At 41.6% G+C, this 21,112-nt stretch overlaps 1 protein-coding gene across 2 annotated transcripts; it reads right to left on the bottom strand.

Moving 5' to 3' along the window:
- Window positions 1-1,859: 1,859 nt before the first annotated feature.
- On the bottom strand, window positions 1,860-20,534 carry LOC129833572 (3 beta-hydroxysteroid dehydrogenase type 7-like). 2 transcript variants are annotated; one of them, XM_055898262.1, is made up of 7 exons: window positions 20,165-20,534; window positions 13,563-13,825; window positions 8,934-9,089; window positions 7,323-7,431; window positions 5,791-5,890; window positions 5,061-5,223; window positions 1,860-4,875 (listed from the first exon to the last, which is right to left on the bottom strand). In XM_055898262.1, exons 2-7 carry the CDS (start codon window positions 13,720-13,722, stop codon window positions 4,463-4,465), a joined length of 1,101 nt encoding a protein of 366 aa, XP_055754237.1. In that variant the 5' UTR covers window positions 13,723-13,825; window positions 20,165-20,534; the 3' UTR covers window positions 1,860-4,462. The 2 variants fall into 2 exon arrangements, with proteins under 2 accessions (XP_055754237.1, XP_055754236.1); XM_055898261.1 differs by lacking the exon at window positions 20,165-20,534 and having other exon boundaries at window positions 13,563-14,003.
- Window positions 20,535-21,112: the final 578 nt, after the last annotated feature.

Here is a 21,112-nt window from a genome sequence, read left to right as displayed (position 1 = left end):
TTATTCTATGTGTAACTCTGTGTTGTTGTTTGTGTCGCACTGCTTTGCTTTATCTTGGCCAGGTCACAGTTGTAAATGAGAACTTGTTCTCAACTAGCTTACCTGGTTAAATAAAGATGAAATAAAATAAAAAATAAAAATAAATATAGAAAATCTCCAAATGGTTCAGAACAGGGCTGCCAGATGAGTTCTTCGATTGCTCTGTCTGTATGAATATTATCCAAATGCATCAGAATCTCTCATGGCTTCACGTTGAAAACAAATTACTATCCAGTCTTCTGATCTTCTTTAGGAATATTATATTTTTCAAAAAAACACAGAATTTTTCAGGCTAGTTAGTACATACTAGCAATACGCATAACCACCAAACCAGACAGGCAAATTTAGGGCAGCTAAGTCAACCCAAGCCAAGGACAAATCTCCTTAAATCTACAGTTTTATATAGAGCCATAGCTGAATGGAACTCTTTTAACAATCCATATTTTTCTGGAAAAAAGTAAATCCATCTTCAAGAAAAAAATAAAATAACATGCGATAGACCATATGACTAGAGAGGAAATAGAAAGCATCAACTGAATATTAAATGTGTTTCCTGTCAGGTATTGTAATTGTCTGTATTGTCTACTTGTTGAGTGTTTGTGAAGTCTTGTTCATTGGTGTTGGACACCAGGAAGATTAGCTAGCGTTACGGCGTTAGCTAATGGGGATCCTAATAAAAATGACAAAATTACACAAGTGCACCTTGTGCTGGGGACAATAAAGCCACTCTAAAATGTGCAGTTTTTTAACATAACACAATGCCACAGATGTCTCAAGTTTTGAGGGAGCGTGCAATTGGCATGCTGACTACAGGAATATCCACCAGAGCTGTTGCCAGAGAATTTTATGTTAATTTCTCTACCATAAGCCGCCTCCAGTGTCATTTTAGAGAATTTGGCAGCGCATCCAACTGGCTCACAACCGCAAACCACCACGTGTATGGCGTTGTGTGGGCGAGCGGTTTGTTCATGTCAAGGTTGTGAACAGAGTGCACCATGGTGGCGGTGGGGTTATGGTATGGGCATGCATAAGCTATGGACAATGAACACAATTGCATTTTATCAATGGCAATTTGAATGCACAGAGATGCCGTGACGAGATCCTGAGGCCCATTGTTGTGCCATTCATCCGCCACCATCACCTCATGTTTCAGCATGATAATGCACGGCCCCATGTCTATACACAATTCCAGGAAGCTGAAACTGTCTCAGTTCTTCCATGGCCTGCATACTCACCAGACATGTCACCCATTGAGCATATTGGGCATGCTCTGAATCGACGTGCATGATTGCGTGTTCCAGTTCCTGCCAATATCCAGCAACTTTGCACAGTCATTGAAGAGGAGTGGGCCAACATTCCACAGGCCACAATCAACAGCCTGATAAACTCTATGGAGATGTGTTGCGCTGCATGAGCCAAATGGTGCTTACACCAGATACTGATTGTTTTCTGATCCACGCCCCTGCCTTTTTTTTAAGGTATCTGTGACCAACAGATGCATATCTGTATTCCCAGTCATGTGAAATCCATAGATTACGGCATAATTTATTTATATTAACTGATTTCCTTATATGAACTGTTACTTAGTAACATTTTTGCATATTTTGTTTATATTTTTGTTAAGTATAGTATAGTCTTTAACTCCAATGATTACTTGTAGCTGTATATTCTGTTAGTTTGTGCTGTTGGTCTCACAGTGGCTGCTAGCACCGTCATAAAAAGGGGCATGAGGGAATCCCTACAATATTAGTCTTTCTAAGTAGTGAGAATGCTTGGGAGCAGGTGTTGGGGTAGGTTCCTTGTCAATCATTGGCAAGTAAATCAATCAAACCTTTATTAATGCAAATGCAGACAGAAGTTGACAACGGAAACACAGCACGTATGTTTCAGAGTAAATTCTGCAAAATAAAAAAGATCAGTTGCTTTAATATACTTGCAGTCAACCCCTAGTGGTGTAACTGCCTACGTCAACACCTTCTACTCATTAGACCAAGCCCATGCATATGCAGTTATGCAAACTTGCAGGAGAAAACAATAGTTCCAGTGTTTTCTAAGGGCTCAGCAGTAATTTTCCATTCCCGTGTGGCTTACTTGTCTCTTATCTATTTACTCCCCTGCAGGGGTCTCTGTCTATGTATGTCTTTAAGCCTTGAGGCGCTTTCTCAGACACCCTGTTTTGACTGCAATGGCTCACACATCTGCTCAGACCGTTTCTTATAAGAGGCAGAAACTAGAAAAGAACTGTGGAACAGTATTAAACCTTATAATGCATATATATATTGCTAATCTGTGGTCCAGGACCCTATAAATGTAGTGGGGGAGTGTCTTATAGGCCTGCCATTAATACAACATAAGCATAATCAATTATTATAATACATCAATCATTTGGGGCAGCCCCTATCATGACCAAGGTGACTCCCATCACAGGCAATGTTGAAAAGTAATCTTTAGACGTTGTACTTTTTTTTTAAATGTAGTTTTGTAATTGACTAAAACAAGCAGACAACAATAAAATTACGTTTGAAAAAGGTAACAAGTTGTTTTCCCCACAGGCAGGCAGGGGCGCAACGTTCTATCTAATACCGACTGGGACTATGTAAAGGACGTGTAATGAATGTGTTGTTAACATGTATTCCATATGTTTCTCCATTTAGTTTATTTTGCCGTTTCCGAGGTCACCATAGTGGACCTAGGCCTTTTTTAGCAAAAATCATGCATTGTGTCTTTGATAGTATCATATTTACCTTATAAAAAACAAATAAACTTTGAATTAATGAAAATAGTTGTATTTGGAATTAAACAAATAAATACATAATCAATACAATATTCAAAACTGAAAGCGTATGCTTTCCAAGTCACAGGGGCTGTGGAGGGGAGGACGGCTCATAATAATGGCTGGAATGGAGCTAATGGAATGGCATCAAACACATGGATCAAACACATGGAAACCATGTGTTTGATACCATTCAACCTCCTGTGTTCCAAGTATGTCTATTGTTTTCTTAAAGGGGGCTGAACTTCCTGATTGAGTCCTGATTTCAATTCTCCTCATTAGGAAATTAAACGAGTTTTGGGTCTCGCAGGTGCTCCTTGATGTGGGTGTCTCTTGTGTTTGTTCCGACCTGGGAAGCATTTGTACTTACACTCTGCCTAAACAGTACACACCATTTGAGATAACTTGAAACAGTCTACCAAGGTCTTGTGTCTGGAAGAAGCCTAAATTAGCTAGCAAGCTATCCAACTTCTTTGCCGGCTGGTGTGCGACAGTGTCAAAATTGTTGTGACTTTAGATAGCCTATCTCTGGGGCTAGTTAGGGACCGTTAATAAATTACACATTGTAAATGGGACAATAGTTTCATGTTACACATCTTTTATAGGTGTCTCATGAAATGCTTACATTTCATTAATGTAGTTGGTTTGAGACATAGGCCATTTTCTACCAGAGAATAGAATATAAGTTTTTTATTGCTTTCAGTTGCTCTTTAAGTAACGCTACTTCTCAAAATTATAATAATAATCAATAGGCATGAAATATAAAATTAACCTTTTCTCTGTCTGAAGTTTAAATCTGACTTCACTGGGAAATGTTATCTTTAATGATTTTTTAATGATTGTTTTTAAATTGGCAGTGCATTCAGATGATAAAATCACCTTAATGTATAGCAGGTGATTCATAAAACTCTAAAATCACATAGGACATAATCAGACAATATTTTCTGTGTGCATTAATGCATGTTTAAGATGTAAATACTTATCTTCTGCACTAGTACTCTTCAACAAAAACAGATCAAGTCTATGTAGTGATGATGTCTTGTGGAAAATGTATTGCATTTTCATGTATGTATTGCAAAATATGTATAGCAATGTATTGCACTGTGTATTGTTGGAAATAGACTCAAAACAATTCATGAGCAGCATTCCTAGATCACATACCTACGCCCTTTTATGACTACAATCACATTATATCTACCCCTTTTTTAAGAAGATGAATATTGCAATGTCCGATAAAGCCCCAAACTTTTTATATTGAATCTCCAATGTATTATCTCTTATTTAGGGCTGGGAAGGGTCTCATGTGAATCAGAAGATCATGGGATGGATAAGTGACACATTTCAGTGTGGAACATGCCTTGTCATCATTTTGCCTGAGGAGCTACAGGCTAGCCACAAGTAGTGACAGGTAGGAGGACATAACCATTTTTGAAGAACACGTGCAGGAGGTCATATTTCAGGGTTTAAGAGTTCAGGGGTCAAGAGTTCGTATGCATACATGTAATGATAATACTGCTTATGATGGAGCAAACATAGTGAGAATATAAATCTGAGAAAGTCCTCTCACTCCTCCATCCATCCCAGATTATGATGTGTGGTGCATCGGTTTAGCCCAGACAAGGTTCCACCAGACCAGCAGATCAGCCCAGATCAGGAGTCCTTGGGGCCTACGAAGGGAAAGGTGTCCACCCATCTCTGTGTGCGGGCCTTGCACTGGTCCCAGTCATAGAGGGGGCGGTACTGGAAGTGGCGCTGGGCCTTGTCTGAACCCACTGTGAAGGAGGTGCTGGCCACAGCGAGTGTGTAGCGGTTGAGTAATGGTGTGTAGCTGCACACAGGCTTCAGCACCCAGCGGAGCAGGTCATTCAGGCACGCCACCAACCACAGCACCAATAGCGGCACACGGACCTGGCGGAAGTTGAACCCAGACAGGAACTGCATGTTGAAATCCTCATAACTCTTGTAGGGTGAGTCGTCATAGCAGAAGTAAACTTCCCCTCCAAGCCTTTGGGGGTGCTCTCTCAGGGAGCGAGCAGCCAGCAGATGCATCCAAGCCACGTTACCTGAAAAAAAAAATGAAAAAAAGACTATGCTGAGAACGTGCATACCACTAGCCTAATCCACTAGGGCTGTTGAACAAGTTAAGTAGCCAACTTGGTACATAAAGAGCCCAGTAGAAAATCAGCTAAAAGGACGACTCAAGATCTTGTAGGTGTGGCTAGGTATCAGCATGCGTTTCAGGACTCACCTGCATAGACACGACCATGTTCCGTGTCCTTTGGGACGCCTCGAATGATCCAGCCCCCTGTACTCACACCCATCTGATAGAAGTCCCTCATCAGCTGGTGCTGCTCACCATAGATCCCTGTGGGACGGAGGGAGCATGTGTACAAGCAGGCCCCTTCATTCACCTGGCCAGAGAGAGGAAAGGAAGGATGTGGTAACAGAGCATTAGAAACAGATGGGAAAGGACGGGAAACAAAAACAGTTTTGAAACCCAGAATCCCAAATATGCAGTTTTAACTCAACATGTTAACAGAAGGGTGGAGTAGACTAACACACAAGGACACAAGGGAACACTTAAACAGCTTTTTGGCAGAGTAACAGTCGAAAAGAATTCTACCATTTATCATAACTCTGAAATATTAGTTTTTCGTGCAGAGTAACAGCACAAATATGGCCATTGGGCGAAAAAATCTTACATGTATCATAAGCTCCAAAACATTTTTTCCCATGGATTACTATAGTATATTTGTGTTCTGCGGTATCTTTTGGAGCAGTTCAGTCAAAGAGAGAGAATAAGTATCTGAATAAGTTCCATGAAGGGCTTCCCTATCTGAATCAGGCTATTAATGAGAGTATGTTTAAAGGCAACTATCCCCCGGATCTTTCAAATGTCCATCAAATAAAAGTGTGAGTTGGTCTGTGTGTGTTATTACCGCGTCTTTGTATGAAGTGTGATGTGTTAATACAAGTACCTTATTGCCGTTGGCCTCCAGCACCAGTTTCTCTGCCTTGGCCTTGCTCCTGGGGTAGGGCATATCGTGATAAACATTGTAGATGGTGTCTTCATCACCTCTGTGCATGAAAGAGAGAGAGGGAGACGGGGGGAGTTATTATTTGATGACCTTGGAATAGAATATCACATTCACATGTGGAATGTGGAATGATGCAGTATAATAGCCAGATGGACATTGGCAGTTTCATGGTGTTGTTTCTCCTTGCTGGCTGTGCAGGACTCATCCTGTTGTTTCTGTGAATATTTTAGCAAAGTCAGTGCTTTAAGGCTTTGTGTACCTGAGCCTATTACCTAACACAGGGCTGTTATTATGATTTAGTTATTGTTGCCACACAGTTTTCCTGACATCATCACAGAGCATTGCAAAGTACATCGGCCTGGCTATGTTCATATTGAACTGGCAATGTGCAGCTTCAATTCAATGGTGCAGATGAATTCTATCCTGTGATGTTCCTAATACTGACTGTCATCATCTTTGTCACATATCTTCTTATAGGGACCTTATGTGATACGTACATTCTTAAACACACCTAGTTTACCAAACATTAGGAACACCTTCCTGATATTGAGTTTCACCCCCCCACTTTCTTCCTCAGAACAACCTCAATTTGTCGGGGCATGGGCTCTACAAGGTGTTGAAAGCATTCCACATGGATGCCGGCCCATGTCGACTCCAATGCTTCCCACAGTTGGCTGGATGTCCTTTGGGTGGTGGACCATTCTTAATACACACGGGAAACTGTTGAGTGTGAAAAACTCAACAGTGTTGCAGTTCTTGATACAAACCGGTGCGCCTGGCACCTACTACCATAACCCGTTCAAAAGGCACTTAAATATTTTGTCTTGCCCATTCACCCTCTGAATGGCACACATACACAATCCATGTCTCAATAATCTCAAGGCTTAAAAATCCTCCCCCTTCATCTACACTGATTTATGTGGATTTGACATCAATAAGGGATCATCGCTTTCACCTGGTCAGTCTGTCGTGGAATGAGCAGGTGTTCTTAATATTTTGTATACTCTGTGTATAGCATAACATGTCTGCCACATCAGAGAGGCTAGTGTTTTTGTCTGTGTAAGAGAGGGAAGGATGAAGGAAGCGTGCCTTGATGTGGGCTCTGCTTAATGTCCATCATCTACTAGACCTTAACGCAACACTATGACTGGAATGCTCTCTATCTTTCATTTCTCTCATAATAATATTTATAGTCTCTCTCTATTCCTGTCTCCCATATTTCCCCTGACCATCTCTCCTCGCAGTTAATGTCTCTCGATGGAGAATTAGGGAAGAATAGAGACATACAAGTTCATAGAGAAATCAGAAAATAAAATAAATAGTTACATGCCTGATATAATACAGATAAGGGCAATCTCGACCATACGGGCTAGACAAAAGACAGATGGAGGAGAGGTAGTGATTTAGTGGAAAGAGGAAAAAAATAACGAAAGCCTAAAGGAGAAACAGATATTTGTGAAGTAAAACTCTACCTGATAAAGGGGTCTCCTTTCACATTGGGGCCGACCACCTCCATGCTGCTGGTGTAGACCAGATACTGAATACCATTCTCCACACAGGCATTGATCACATTCACAGTTCCTGTTAGAGACGGAGGGAGGAAGAGAAACATTCTAGAGGCCGATAACGAGAGGTTATCATTGATTTAATTGCAGAAAGAAAGGGCTAGGGTGTGATGCGGTCAACAGGAAGTGCGTGCAGAACATCTGGACAGAGACGTTGGCAGAAGATGAGCACCTGGAGGAGCATGTTCTAGGAACTAGCCCCGGATGAAAAGTGTTCTCTCAGAGCTCAACACAAACATCCTAGAAGGATTTGAAACATCTGATATACAGTAATTACACTAACTAATACAAACAACTATTCCTGTGAGGACAATGTCACATTTTCCAAGAAATGAAGAGCAGAAATATGGGACAGATACCCAGATCTGGGACAGTGAGACACACACACACCACAGTAGGCCACCCAGGAGACTGTAAAGGTTGTCAATGTAGTTCTCCTCCTCAGACGAGGAGGAGCATGGATCGGACCAAGATGTGGAGTAGGAGGTATTCATGATTTAATGGCAAACCAACAAAACACTACAAATTAACAAACGTGACTAACCTGCAAGTCCTGTGTGGCCCAAACGCTGACACAAGAACAAACACCCACAAAACACCAGTGAAACCCTGGCTGCCTTAGTATGACTCTCAATCAGAGACAAACGATACACACCTGTCTCTAATTGAGAATCATACCAGGCCGAACACAAAACCCCACATAGAAATAGAAAACATAGACTAACCCACCCAACTCACGCCCTGACCAACTAAAACAAATACATAACAAAGGAAAACAGGTCAGGAACGTGACAGAGACGGGGAATAGACAGAATAACTACAAACTGGAAACAAAGTGTCAGTGTTCAATTAATTGGGCTTATATAATGCTTCAAAGGGCTTGCTATTTTAATTTGATGTTGTTAGTTTAATAGAAACCAGATGACTTGCAGTGGATCACAGGGAGCAGCAGAATCCCTTCAATAAGTGACTATAAAACCATTGTTGTAGTTGTCATCCTTTAACAGACTCAAGGGGCAGTTTTATAGTCAGAATGTTCAGAGGAAAACACCAGGCACTATAGGAAGGGAGAGGCGACAGGCAAACAGGAAAACCGTGGGTTATACCACAAATCACAATAACATTAGGGAGCACTATTTCATGGGTTTTCATGAATCTCCATAACAGTTCCTGTTGTGGTATTAATTTACAGTCAAGAGAAGCCAACCACCCCTCCTATGTTTGTCTCGTTCTATCATCAATCATCTCCAAGGCAACCATTTCTCCCCCTTCTCTTTTCCTTTCCCTCAACATATTTTCCATTCCCTTCTTCGTAAATCCTCCTGTGTCTTAAGGCTTCCACACATCGCACCGAATGTGGATCTAGTGTTCGTTTGCCCACCGTTCAGCGCGCTGTGTTTTAGGGACCACCAGCTGTAGACGTCTGACTGACCACATTTTTTATGCGATTCTACATGTAAAAATCGGTGCGTATTCTCGGCCAGTGAATGCTATTGCTGTGTCTGTCTGAGCACTTACCTTGAACATTCACAGCCTGGATGACTGTCTCAGGGACTCTGTGCCAGACATCCACCAGGCTGGCCGTGTGGATGACCAGGTCTGCTCCCTTGGACACCTCCAGGACACTGGAGTAATCTGTGATGTCCCCCTGCGTCACCACCACCTTCACCCGCTCTGACGGGGGAGAGAGGGAGAAAAGTGGAGGGGGGGGGTTGTAAAATGTTAGATATAATGTAAAAGAGATTGTTTTCACCGGAATGAAATATCTATAAACTGATCTACAATGCACAATAATACAATTGATCCTAGATTGAGATTGGACAACAAGACATGGACATCATGTACAGAATAATAGCCTAAGATAAAAATCAGACATATTGTGGTTAGAAGGTCTAGGTACATATGTTGTGTGAGGAGGAACCAAGTCTTTCTATGCATGGCTATATGAAGTATTCTTTGACTTGAGTGTTAATTTGTTTTGTCTAAATCAGATCCTACATCGCCTAGCTACCTAACCAAAGCTGGGTCCACTGAGGAACTCTGTCTCTGTTTCTGGGAAAAATGTAATCTGACTGTTGCTATAAAAGACCCAATCACCCCACCACAATTAACGTCTTCTCATACAAGGTCTTTATGTTTATTGGAACACCGGTAGGTGGGTCACAACAAAACGACGATCTTCACAAATGTGTCTTTTGAGAGCATTTGTCTGTTTGTTCCGTCTTTCCTTCTTGGAATGATAAGATGGAAAAGAAGCTGCCCTTGTTCTCAATGTGCTGTCCCTGGCTTGGCTTATCTAGATCATGGCCTTGAAATATATCTGATGACCATGAAGCCAGGACGGGGCTGGAGTCCAAGTAACCACAGGAATGGTCCCGACTCTTAAAAAACACACTCTTGCCTTGAAGTCACACTACTGCAGCTGTCTCTTTCAGCTCTGCCTCAGTGGCTTGGTTAAGTAGCAAATCAAATCAAATTGTATTAGTCACATGCGCCGAATACAACAGGTGTAGTAGACCTTACAGTGAAGTGCTTACTTACGAGCCCCTAACCGACAGTGCAGTTTAAAAAAATACAGATAAGAATAAGAGATAAAAGCAACAAGTAATTAAAGAGCAGCAGTAAAAAATAACAATATATACAGGGGGGTGGCGGTACATAGTCAATGTGCGGGGGCACCAGTTAGTTGAGGTAGTATGTACATGTAGGTAGAGTTAATTAAAGTGACTATGCATAGATGACAACAGAGAGTGGCAGTGGTGTGGAGAGGGGAGGGGGGGGGGGCAATGTGAATAGTCTGGGTAGCCATTTGACTTGATGTTCAGGAGTTTTATGGCTTGGGGGTAGAAGCTGTTTAGAAGCCTCTTGAACCTAGACTTGGTGCTCCGGTACCGTTTGCCGTGTGGTAGTAGAGAGAACAGTCTATTTTCAGGGCCTTCCTCTGACACTGCCTGGTATAAAGGTCCTGGATGGCAGGAAGCTTGCCCCAGTGATGTTTTGGGCCAGTCGCACTATCCTCTGTAGTGTTTTGCGGTCGGGGGCCGAGCAGTTGCCATACCAGGCAGTGATGCAACCAGTCAGGATGCTCTCGATGGTGCAGCTGTAGAACCTTTTAAGGATCTGACATTATTTGATGATTCAATTGAACCAAACCAAAGCTAGGTTCTGTAATTACCCAGTAACTACAGCAACTGTAATTGAAATAATTACAAGAAGTGAAAGCTTCAGTCAACCTTGTCCTCTGAAGTTTACAAGCCCCTCTCTTACTATGCTACTGTAACTACATGAGATGCAGCAGCAGTTCCCATGCTACGCAACATATACACCAATAACCAAGTTAAATTCTTGGTTTTGGTTATCGTTTTAATCACTCATACACCTTCTCTGTGAAAATATATGTATGCTTCATATCTAAAGAGAACTACAGAACGTAAATACTTTAGAAACATTTCAAGCAAATGCTCAAAGTTAAGTTGCAAATCTCAATCAATCACAGCATCTTGGTCGTCTCAGTTCACTGTTACAGCGAGATTAGAACTAGACTATGAGCTCTGATTACATAAAGTGTACTATAGGCCTCCCCCTGGCTGGGCTATATGAATACTACCAGCCACCAGGCTTTGTGCACGCCTTGGAATAGCCTACATCCCTCAAACTCAAGTCTGGGCCTTGAAGCCAGCTCCACTGCGTTTTTTCAATGTTCCCTTCTAATCAGTGACTGATTTAGACCTGGGTGCAATTATTAATCAGGTAGAGCAGAAAACCAGCAAGCTCCAGACATAGTAGGAGGTGAATACCACTGGCCTACATAATGAATGGTAAGCAAATAATTCTTTCAATTTTTCCTCAGCCCCTACATCTCCTCTACTTGAAAAGCACACTCACCACATTCTCATCATGCCGTCCCTAGGAGGGGTGCGTCACTTGAGTGGGTTGAGTTACTGACGTGATCTTCCTGTCTGGGATGGCGCCCCCCCTTGGTTTGTGCTGTGGTGGAGATCTTTGTGGGCTATACTCGGCCTTGTCTCAGGATTGTAAGTTGGTGGTTGAAGATATCCCTCTAGTGGTGCGGGGGCTGTGCTTTGGCAAAGTGGGTGGGGTTATATCCTTCCTGTTTGGCCCTGTCCGGGGGTATCATCGGATGGGGCCACAGTGTCTCCTGACCCCTCCTGTCTCAGCCACCAGTATTTATGCTGCAGTAGTTTGTGTCGGGGGGCTAGGGTCAGTTGGTTATATCTGGAGTACTTCTCCTGTCTTATCCAGTGTCCTGTGTGATTTTAAGTATGCTCTCTCTAATTCTCTCCTTCTCTCTTTCTTTCTCGCTCTCGGAGAACCTGAGCCCTAGGACCATACGTCAGGACTACCGGGCATGATGACTCCTTGCTGTCCCCAGTCCACCTGGCCTTGCTGCTATTCCAGTTTCAACTGTTCTGCCTGCGGTTATGGAACCCCTACCGGTCCCAGACCTGCTGTTTTCAACTCTTAATGATCGGCTATGAAAAGCCAAATGACATTTATTCCTGATTATTATTTGACCATGCTTGTCACTTATGAACATTTTGAACATCTTGGCCATGTTCTGTTATAATCTCCACCCGGCACAGCCAGAAGAGGACTGGCCACCCCTCATAGCCTGGTTCCTCTCTAGGTTTCTTCCTAGGGAGTTTTTCCTAGCCACTGTGCTTCTACACCTGCTTTGCTTGCTGTTTGGGGTTTTAGGCTGGGTTTCTGTACAGCACTTCGAGATATTAGCTGATGTACGAAGGGCTATATAAAATAAACTTGATTTGATTTGATATATGTTTGATACTTACGAAAAAACAAGGTGTTCTAATATTACCTGGATGTAGCCTATGGCAATATAGAGGTTAAAGACTAACAATGTAAGCCTATATGGGCGATTTCATTTGTAATCAATGCCATGTATTTAGCTCATCAGTCAAACACATCTATGGAGTGATCTTCTATCACTGAGTTTGGAAGAAGGCTCTGTCCAACAAACCTGTCACTCTGTGATGAGCGCAACCTTCCCCACATACCGCCCTGCCTTTGATTCATATTCCACAGAAACTGAAAAGTCACACAAGGTGACAGGGTGCAGGTGGAGATTCCTGTTATGACAGTGACATGTCACAGGTTAGGGGAAATTACATAGGCCGGCTGCAGTGTTCAAGAACAGGAAATGGAATTAGGATGCGTGTGGGCCATCTGTGTCCATGACCCCATCATGTTATGACATTGTTCATGCAGACCGATGCAGTCAAATCAAATCAAACGCATTTATAAAGAGCTTTACATCAGCAGATGTCACAAAGTGCTTATACAGAAACCCAGCCTAAAACCCCAAACAGCAAGCAATGCAGATGTAGAAGTGCCCTCAGCAGTGTAGATATGTGTTGTTTACTATCCTAACATTTCCTTTCAGTGACATTCGCTAACTCTCATCTCTGTCACACTCTTGTATATATCTGACTTTCAGCTTTCCCATCTCTCCCTCTCGGTCCATCTACCTACTGCCCACTCTCCACCTCTATCCCATATATGGCTCTGTTTCTGTAGTGAAGACTGACAATGGAATAAAAGTTTGTACAAAGTTAGTAAATTAAAATGTGCATGTTCTTATGCCTGCGAATATATGAGTAAGAAAGGCGTTAGCCAAAAATAAAGGGTGTCAGAAAAGAGTTCATGGAATACAGCTGATATCCAGAATCTTTTTGATTGGGTATGTATGTGGGTAAAGGTCTGTGATGCTAGTCTAGGTTATCGCACTAACTGTTTCACTGAGGAGTTGACACCCCACCTCTTCTCAGTGCATAAACCCCTGAACATTCAAGATTAACGGTCTTGCCCACTTGAGCCTCTATATATCTTGCTAGGAGTAGCTTAGCCCAATAATAATTGTCACCATGAATAAGGGTTAAGAGTAGCTTAACTTTCATGTTTAAAACTCCACCAGTCCCACAACTGCAAATTATTCTGGACATTTATGAGCCGTTTTCAACTCAGCAGCCTCGTGTGGTGTATGGTTATGTCAATGAAATATGCATAAAACATAATTAGACAAGAAAACTACAAATGGTGTTTGAGCATGTCAGTGAACTGCCAGACATTTACAATTTATGTTTAAAGCATATATTTTAGTTTTACCTGTGCTGTGGCCATTTAAACTTGAGTCGATGTGTTTGTCAAAAAGCCGAATTTCTGTTACCGCATCCTCTTTCTCCAAAAGGACCTGTAACAGGTGTTGTCCGAGGAACCCACAGCCGCCGGTGACGAGATAAACCAGGCCCCGTTCTTTAGTCGACATTCTTCACTGTTGCTAGTTGCTACTATCAACAATTGATGTTAGGTTGATTAGTTACGGAGTCGTCCTTGTTGATCTTCTACAACTCCCTCTGCGATCCAACGTTCTAAAAGAGCGGAGATAAACAACGAGAGAACAAAAGTAAAAAAGACAGGGAGATGTAGAGGTGCGTTCAGTCCTCTTAAACGTTTGCTGCGTTGAACAACGGTTTGTACTGAACGACACGTTCCCCCAAAAGGTTCTTGTACGTCCTTGAATAGACTACCGTTTGGTAGATGTGGCAGGTGTGGCTAGAAGCAATGAGTGACGTGATTTAAAAGGCACGTGGTCATGCTGACAGTGTTCCCCAACCCTCCTCGTTCCCCAACCCTGGTCGTTCAGTGCAGCACCGTTTCCATTCAAATGAACGTTCCAGAACGTAAAAACGTACTGAACGCAGCCCTGATCGGTTTGTACACAGCGATCGTAAACTGGACTTAATTGATGACCTTCGACTTAGTGTTTGTTCTATCATCAAAGAAAGGCAAAGATCACTATGCAAAATTAACTCGATTGGTCTTCTCGATTAAATGTAGCTTACTGTAGATAGGCTATATGCCACCATGATTAGATTAGAGTTTATTAGTCACATGCATGCACAGTGTTGCAGATGTAGTAGCAGGGTACAGTAAAATTCTTACACTCTGAGCTCCGACAGTGCAGGTCAAAGGGAAGTGATTGAAACAATACACCAAAAAATATATACACATATTTCCAACTGTAACAGTGATAAATGTCCATTGGGGTGGGGGCAGGATACATGTTTGTTGAGGTGGAAAATGTCCATAGAGGGAGCAAATAGCTGACTAGTGGGGGCTATTCAGCAGCATTATGGTCTGGTGGTTGAAGCTATTGGCCAGTCTGTCAGTTTTTGCCATTATGCTCCTATACTGCCCGCGTCTGAGTGATGGAAGCCGGGAGAACAGGCCGTGGCTCGGGTGGCTGAGGTTCCTGATGATCTTTTTGCCCTTCCTGTGAGACCTGGTGTTGTAGGTGTCCTGGAGGGCAGGCAGTATGCACCCAATGGTGCGTTCGGCTGAGCATACCACACTCTGTAGCGCCTTACCGTCAGCAGCGGTGGAGTTGCCATACCAGGCTGTGATGCAGCCTGACAGTATGCTCTCGATTGTGCTCCTGTATAACACTGCTGCTGGCTGTTGCCATGAAATTCTACTGTATCCTACACCCCGCCCATGCAAGTTCACATTCCACACAAAAGAATTACAGGAAGGCAACATCTATGTAGAGCACTGAATGATTTATTTATTGAGTTAGCTATATGACAGAGGGAATCTGGTTTGGGGACTAGAACAGTCATAATCAGTACGGACCTGCTATGTTCATTAGAAATATATTGTTCACAGGCTTTCCCAAATATATAACCAATAAAATAAAATAAAAAATAATGTATCTTTCATCTCTGTGTTTTCAAAAATTTACGTCAATTCGCAAGTAGCTGAATCTCACCGGAGAAATCATCCGAGCGAACGCAACAGCGTCCCTCTGTCTCAGAATGTGTAGCCCATGTATCTATCTGATGCTGTCTGAACCAAATGACTATTACATGTTGCCGCCATAGCATTTGATTGATTGATGCCAGCAAACATTTGGCCTCCCTTGATTAAATAAATAAATAAATAATAAGCCAATCAGCACTGAGCTGAGCTCAACTGTGGGTTGTCCTGGTGCCACAAAACACCCCCCAAGGGAGGCCAGTTTGGATTTGGCTTCAGACCATTTAAATAACTTCCTAAGCAAAACGTTATTTTCTGGTCTGCTTGTGTTGATGTCCTGCAGTAACTAGCTTGCTAAATCCGCCCTTTCCTAAGCCATGGATGGAGAAGGGATTTGGACTTAATTATCTGCACAGGCCAATGATTATGACATCAATTCTGATCTAACCATAAGTGAATATGTTGTGCCACTGGCCTGAGACGATTGAAGTTCAATATGTAGCCGAGTAGGCTCACGGTAACTAACTAGCTAGCTAACTTAGCTGGTTCATTGTTGCCCATGCCAGGTAGTTAAGCTAGCAAGCATTTTAGCTAGGTATCCTATAACAACAAAAACTAAAAGTGTATGACAGAGTCATAGACCGATTTCCCAAAATGAAAGAGAGGATGGCATTAGCGTTCAACTAGTCTACATGTAGGGTGAGTTAACATGTTATGTTTTACTTGCACACGTCACCAAAGATCCTGGCATACAGCAAAGCTACAGGATAAGGCACAGAGAGACATTTCAGAGATGTCCACCTAAAATGATAGGTGGTACTACATTTAAAGCAATGCATATGAACACTCGACATACAGGCACGCCACAGACACGGACACAGACACACACCAATTCCATTAACACATTTATCTCCAGGCCATCAGACTGTTAAATAGTCACCACTAGCCGGCCTACTCTACCATGCACTTTAGACTGCTGCCCTATGTACATAGTCATTGAACACTGGTCACTTTAATAATGTTTATATTCTGTTTTACCCACTTCATACGTATATACCAGTGGAGGCTGCTGAGGGGAGGACGGCTCATAATATTGTCTGGAATGGAGTCAATGGAATGGTATCAACCACATCAAAAACGTGGTTTCCATGTGGTTGATACCACTCCATTTCAGCCATTATTATGAGCCATCCTCCCCTCAGCAGCCTCCACTGGTATATACTGTATTCTATTAAAGGCTTATCCTATATAACTACTGCTGTACACACCTTTTCTATTCATATACTGTCCATACACACACACCATTATGTCCATAAAGACCCTGACATTGCTCGTTCTGATATTTCTTCATTTATTTTATAGTTTTGAAATGTTAATTATTACTGCACTGTTGAAGCTACAAACGTAAACATTTTGCATTACCTGCGATAACATCTGCAAAATGTGTAACAGACCAATCAAATGTGATTTGATCTAACAAGGTTATTTTTATTTTTGATTGTGATAGCTGGCCTCAGCTATTTACGATAGACAGGGAAGTTTACATACACTTGGGTTGGAGTCATTAAAACTCGTTTTTCAACCACTCCACAAATTTCTTGTTAACAAACTATAGTTTTGGCAAGTCAGTTAGGACATCTACTTTGTGCATGACAGAAGTAATTTTTCCAACAATTGTTTACAGACAGATTATTTCACTGTATCACAATTCAAGTGGGTCAGAAGTTTACATACACTACGTTGACTGTGCCTTTAAACAGCTTGGACAATTCCAGAACATGATGTCAAGGCTTTAGAAGCTTCTGATAGGCTAATTGACATCATTTGAGTCAATTGGAAGTGTCCCTGTGGACGTATTTCAAGGCCTACCTTAGGCCTACCTTTCAAGGCCTACCTTTCAAGGCCTACCCTACCTTTCAAGGCATACCTTGTACATTTACATTTACATTTAAGTCATTTCGCTGACGCTCTTATCCAGAGCGACTTACATTTAACCTTTTTTATTTTATTTACAATAGTACGCACGTATAAACACCATGGGACACGCAGCCGTCATACCACTCAGGAAGGAGACATGTTCTGTCTCCTAGAGATGAACGTACTTTGGTGCGAAAAGTGCAAATCAATCCCAGAACAACAGCAAAGGACCTTGTGAAGATGCTGGAGGAAACAGGTACAAATTATCTATATCCACAGTAAAACGAGTCCTATATCGAAATAACCTGAAAGGCCGCTCAGCAAGGAAGAAGCCACTGCTACAAAAACGCCATAAAAAAGCCAGACTACGGTTTGCAACTGCACATGGGGACAAAGATCATACTTTTTGGAGAAATGTCCTCTGGTCTGATGAAACTGTTTGGCTGTAATGACCATCGTTATGTTTGGAGGAAAAAGGGGGAGGCTTGCAAGCCGAAGAACACCATCCCAACCGTGAAGCACGGGGGTGGCGGCATCATGTTGTGGGGGTGCTTTGCTGCAGGAGGGACTGGTGCACTTCACAAAATAGATGACATCATGAGGTAGGAAAATTATGAGGATATATTGAAGCAACATCTCAAGACATCAGTCAGGAAGTTAAAGCTTGGTCACAAATGGGTCTTCCAAATGGACAATGACTCCAAGCATACTTCCAACGTTGTGGAAAAATGGTTTAAGGACAACAAAGTCAAGGGATTAGAGTGGCCATCACAAAGCCCTGACCTCAATCATATAGAAAATTTGTGGGCAGAACTGAAAAAGTGTGTACGAACAAGGAGGCCTTCAAACCTGACTCAGTTACACCAGATCTGTCAGGAGGAATGGGCCAAAATTCACCCAACTTATTTTGGGAAGCTTGTGGAAGGCTACCCAGAACGTTTGACCCAAGTTAAACAATTTAAAGGCAATGCTACCAAATACTAATTGAGTGTATGTAAACTTCTGACCCACTGGGAACGTGATGAAAGAAATAAAAGCTGAAATAATCATTCTCTCTACTATTATTCTGACAGTTCACATTCTTAAAATAAAGTGCTGATCCTAACTGACCTAAAACAGGGATTTTTTATTGGATTAAATGTCAGGAATTGTGAAAAACTGAGTTTAAATGTATTTGGCTAAGGTGTATGTAAACTTCCGACTTCAACCCTACATAAGTATATGGAAAAGCATCTATTCTCATTATAAACTGAGACAAGTGTTGTTCAGAACACACAACCCAGTTGGTCATCAGTGTCTGTCTAAAAGTGTATGACAGACCGATTTCCCAACATGAAAGAGAGGAGGATGGCATTGGCGTTCAACTAGTCTACAAGTAGGGTGAGTCAACATGTTTTGTTTTACTTGCTCACACACACACACACACACACACACACACACGATATTTAACATCGATTGAACTAAATTGTTTTTGGTATCTTTAAGTTTGTTTTCAGTCTATTAAACTAAGCATATATAGCCTTGTTGATTTTATGAAGTTTAAGTTGAATTGGTGCTGGAATGCTGACTTGCGGTAACTCTGTGGTTGTAAATCAATAGTTTGTTTATTTAGTAAACTGTCAAACATTAACTTGCTTGAGACAACTGTTTGTTACATGCGATGTTTGCATTGTGGACTTCACACAGATGTGGCTCTCCGGTTTTGTGATGAAACAAACAGTATGTGTAGTTGAATTTATTCCGCAACTGTGTGACTGTTGTCTTCTAGCTGTCATGGCCTTAGTTAATACACCACCGTTATATACAATAATGGCTATAGAGCAAACAACGCAATTGTCACAACAGGTTGTAATATGTCTTTTTTACTGGTTTGGCTTGGCTTGCTCAATGATTTTAACCACAGAACTCTACTACCTGTGAGTCTGGGGCAATGAAGCAGACAGCCCCAGTGGTCTGAAAAAGTCTTAATTCCTTTAATTCTTTCTCTCTGACTGGACTGGATTGAATATCATGTCAAATGTCAGAAGCCTTATTGTTATCCTGTTTTAACAACATGGCCATTCATCCAACATCTCTCCGTGTCCAATAATAGCCTTCTTGAACAGCCCTGTAAGTCATGCACACAGCAACATTTGAATGGACAACATGTTGTGAAACAGATATTGTACTAGCCTAGACCTACATGGAAAGTGACATACACGGTATTGTATTTCCATTCCTTGCAAATTTCTAGACAGTCACATGATTCACAGACAAGTTACCTATAGGTCTCAGCTACAGACTGCAAAACATTGTCATTGCCAGGTTAAACAAGAGCACATTACTCAATCAGGCAGTATTTACTGGTTAAACAGCCTCGTTATACCCCTCCTGAACTTTAAGTTACCATCTGCTAAACAGTCTCATTGATTTGGTTGAATGTGGACTATAACTGATTTTGACAATCTGGATCAATTATCAATGAAGATTGCAAATTATTATTTTAAAATGCATGTCACAAAGTGCCCCCAAAAGAACAGACCAAGCTTGTAAGTGTCCTAGGTAGGGAGAAACCTCAGCGCCTCATCGGTTTAATTTTGAAGGCTACTAGATGCTTGAAAACAAAGTGAAACCGATGCAACTCCAGTAAATAATTTAGCCATTATGTTTGGGTTATGCTCATTCAATGAGGTATGTCCTAAATGGATGAATGATAAACATTCAATAAATAACTTCTAAAATGTCCTATTTAGGGTTTTACAACTTGGCTTCACATAGTTTTGTAAATTATTTTACAACATGTAACTTTGCATAATGACATATTGGTTATCATGAGTGAGTTCAATCACCCTTGTTATAGAAGCAGAGTTCATGAATTAAAAATACTTCTTCGCCAAATAATGGCGTCTAACTTATGTGTTTCCTCCTCCTCTGACACTACACTTCGCAATCCACTTGGCTTCATTTAGAAAGCACCAAGATTTCTCCATCTCTATCGCTCTCACACACACAGGAAACACTCCGTTTTTCAGGTGGAACTTGACTGACAAACGTACCTTCTGTTGTATCCGCTCTATGCACGAGAGCATTGCAGTTTCCGGCAAGCCTGCAAGTTCCTGTACGACATTGTGTGCGTTCCACTATGCACACTCACCCTGATGACATACAGTATAGTACCACACAGGTACGGGAAAGACGATATCAAAAACACTACTATGTATTACAAAATCGCTTGACGACCCTAAATGGATATTATTCTACTAGGGTCTGGTACTTCCCCCCTGAAAGCTAGATTGCAGATGACTAAGAAAACGGAAATCTAATATCCCATAACTCTTTGCACCAATGGGACGGCGCTAGTCCAATGAATTTGTTTATTTTCGAAAGCTGCCGCAAGCAATTATTACGTTCATTGTAAGACTATCTTATCTCTGTGTTCGTAAAATCACCTTGGAGTGCCAGAGTGCGCTCTGTGCGTTCGTAAATTCAGTGCGTTGTCAGATTGTCCGTTTGTATATTCGGAGCCGTCAGAGAGGAGTAGGGTTGGTCCGAGCGTTCTGACCTCACAACCGCAGTCAATCACCTAAACTAATTGGCTAAAATTGGCTAGCTATTTCCAGACAAAAATTAGAGAACCTCAGTCTGACCATTTTACTAGCTCTAGCAGAGCTGCTTAGGCTATTTTCATGTTATCTAGAGCGTTGGTGACTAACTGTGCTGCCGGCAACAATTGAATTAAGTTTTTTTAACGTTTTTTTTTTTTTAATGTAACAATTTAAATTCTTACATCATACAAAACAGAACGCAGGTATTAACGAGAAAATACTAAAACAAAAAATGTAACAATTATTTTCTTGTTATTCTTGTCATTCACTAGGGTTAATGTTTTAATAAAATAGTTAAATTCAAATTTAAAAAATTTGTAATTTTGCCATATAAGTTTGGAATTTTTGTTTGTGTATAAAATATTTGGCAACAAGAATTTAAAAAAAATCACAATCATT

This window comes from Salvelinus fontinalis, chromosome 34, assembly GCF_029448725.1.
Source record: "Salvelinus fontinalis isolate EN_2023a chromosome 34, ASM2944872v1, whole genome shotgun sequence".
NCBI lineage: Eukaryota > Metazoa > Chordata > Actinopteri > Salmoniformes > Salmonidae > Salvelinus > Salvelinus fontinalis.
This window is presented reverse-complemented; position numbering and strand designations above follow the sequence as displayed.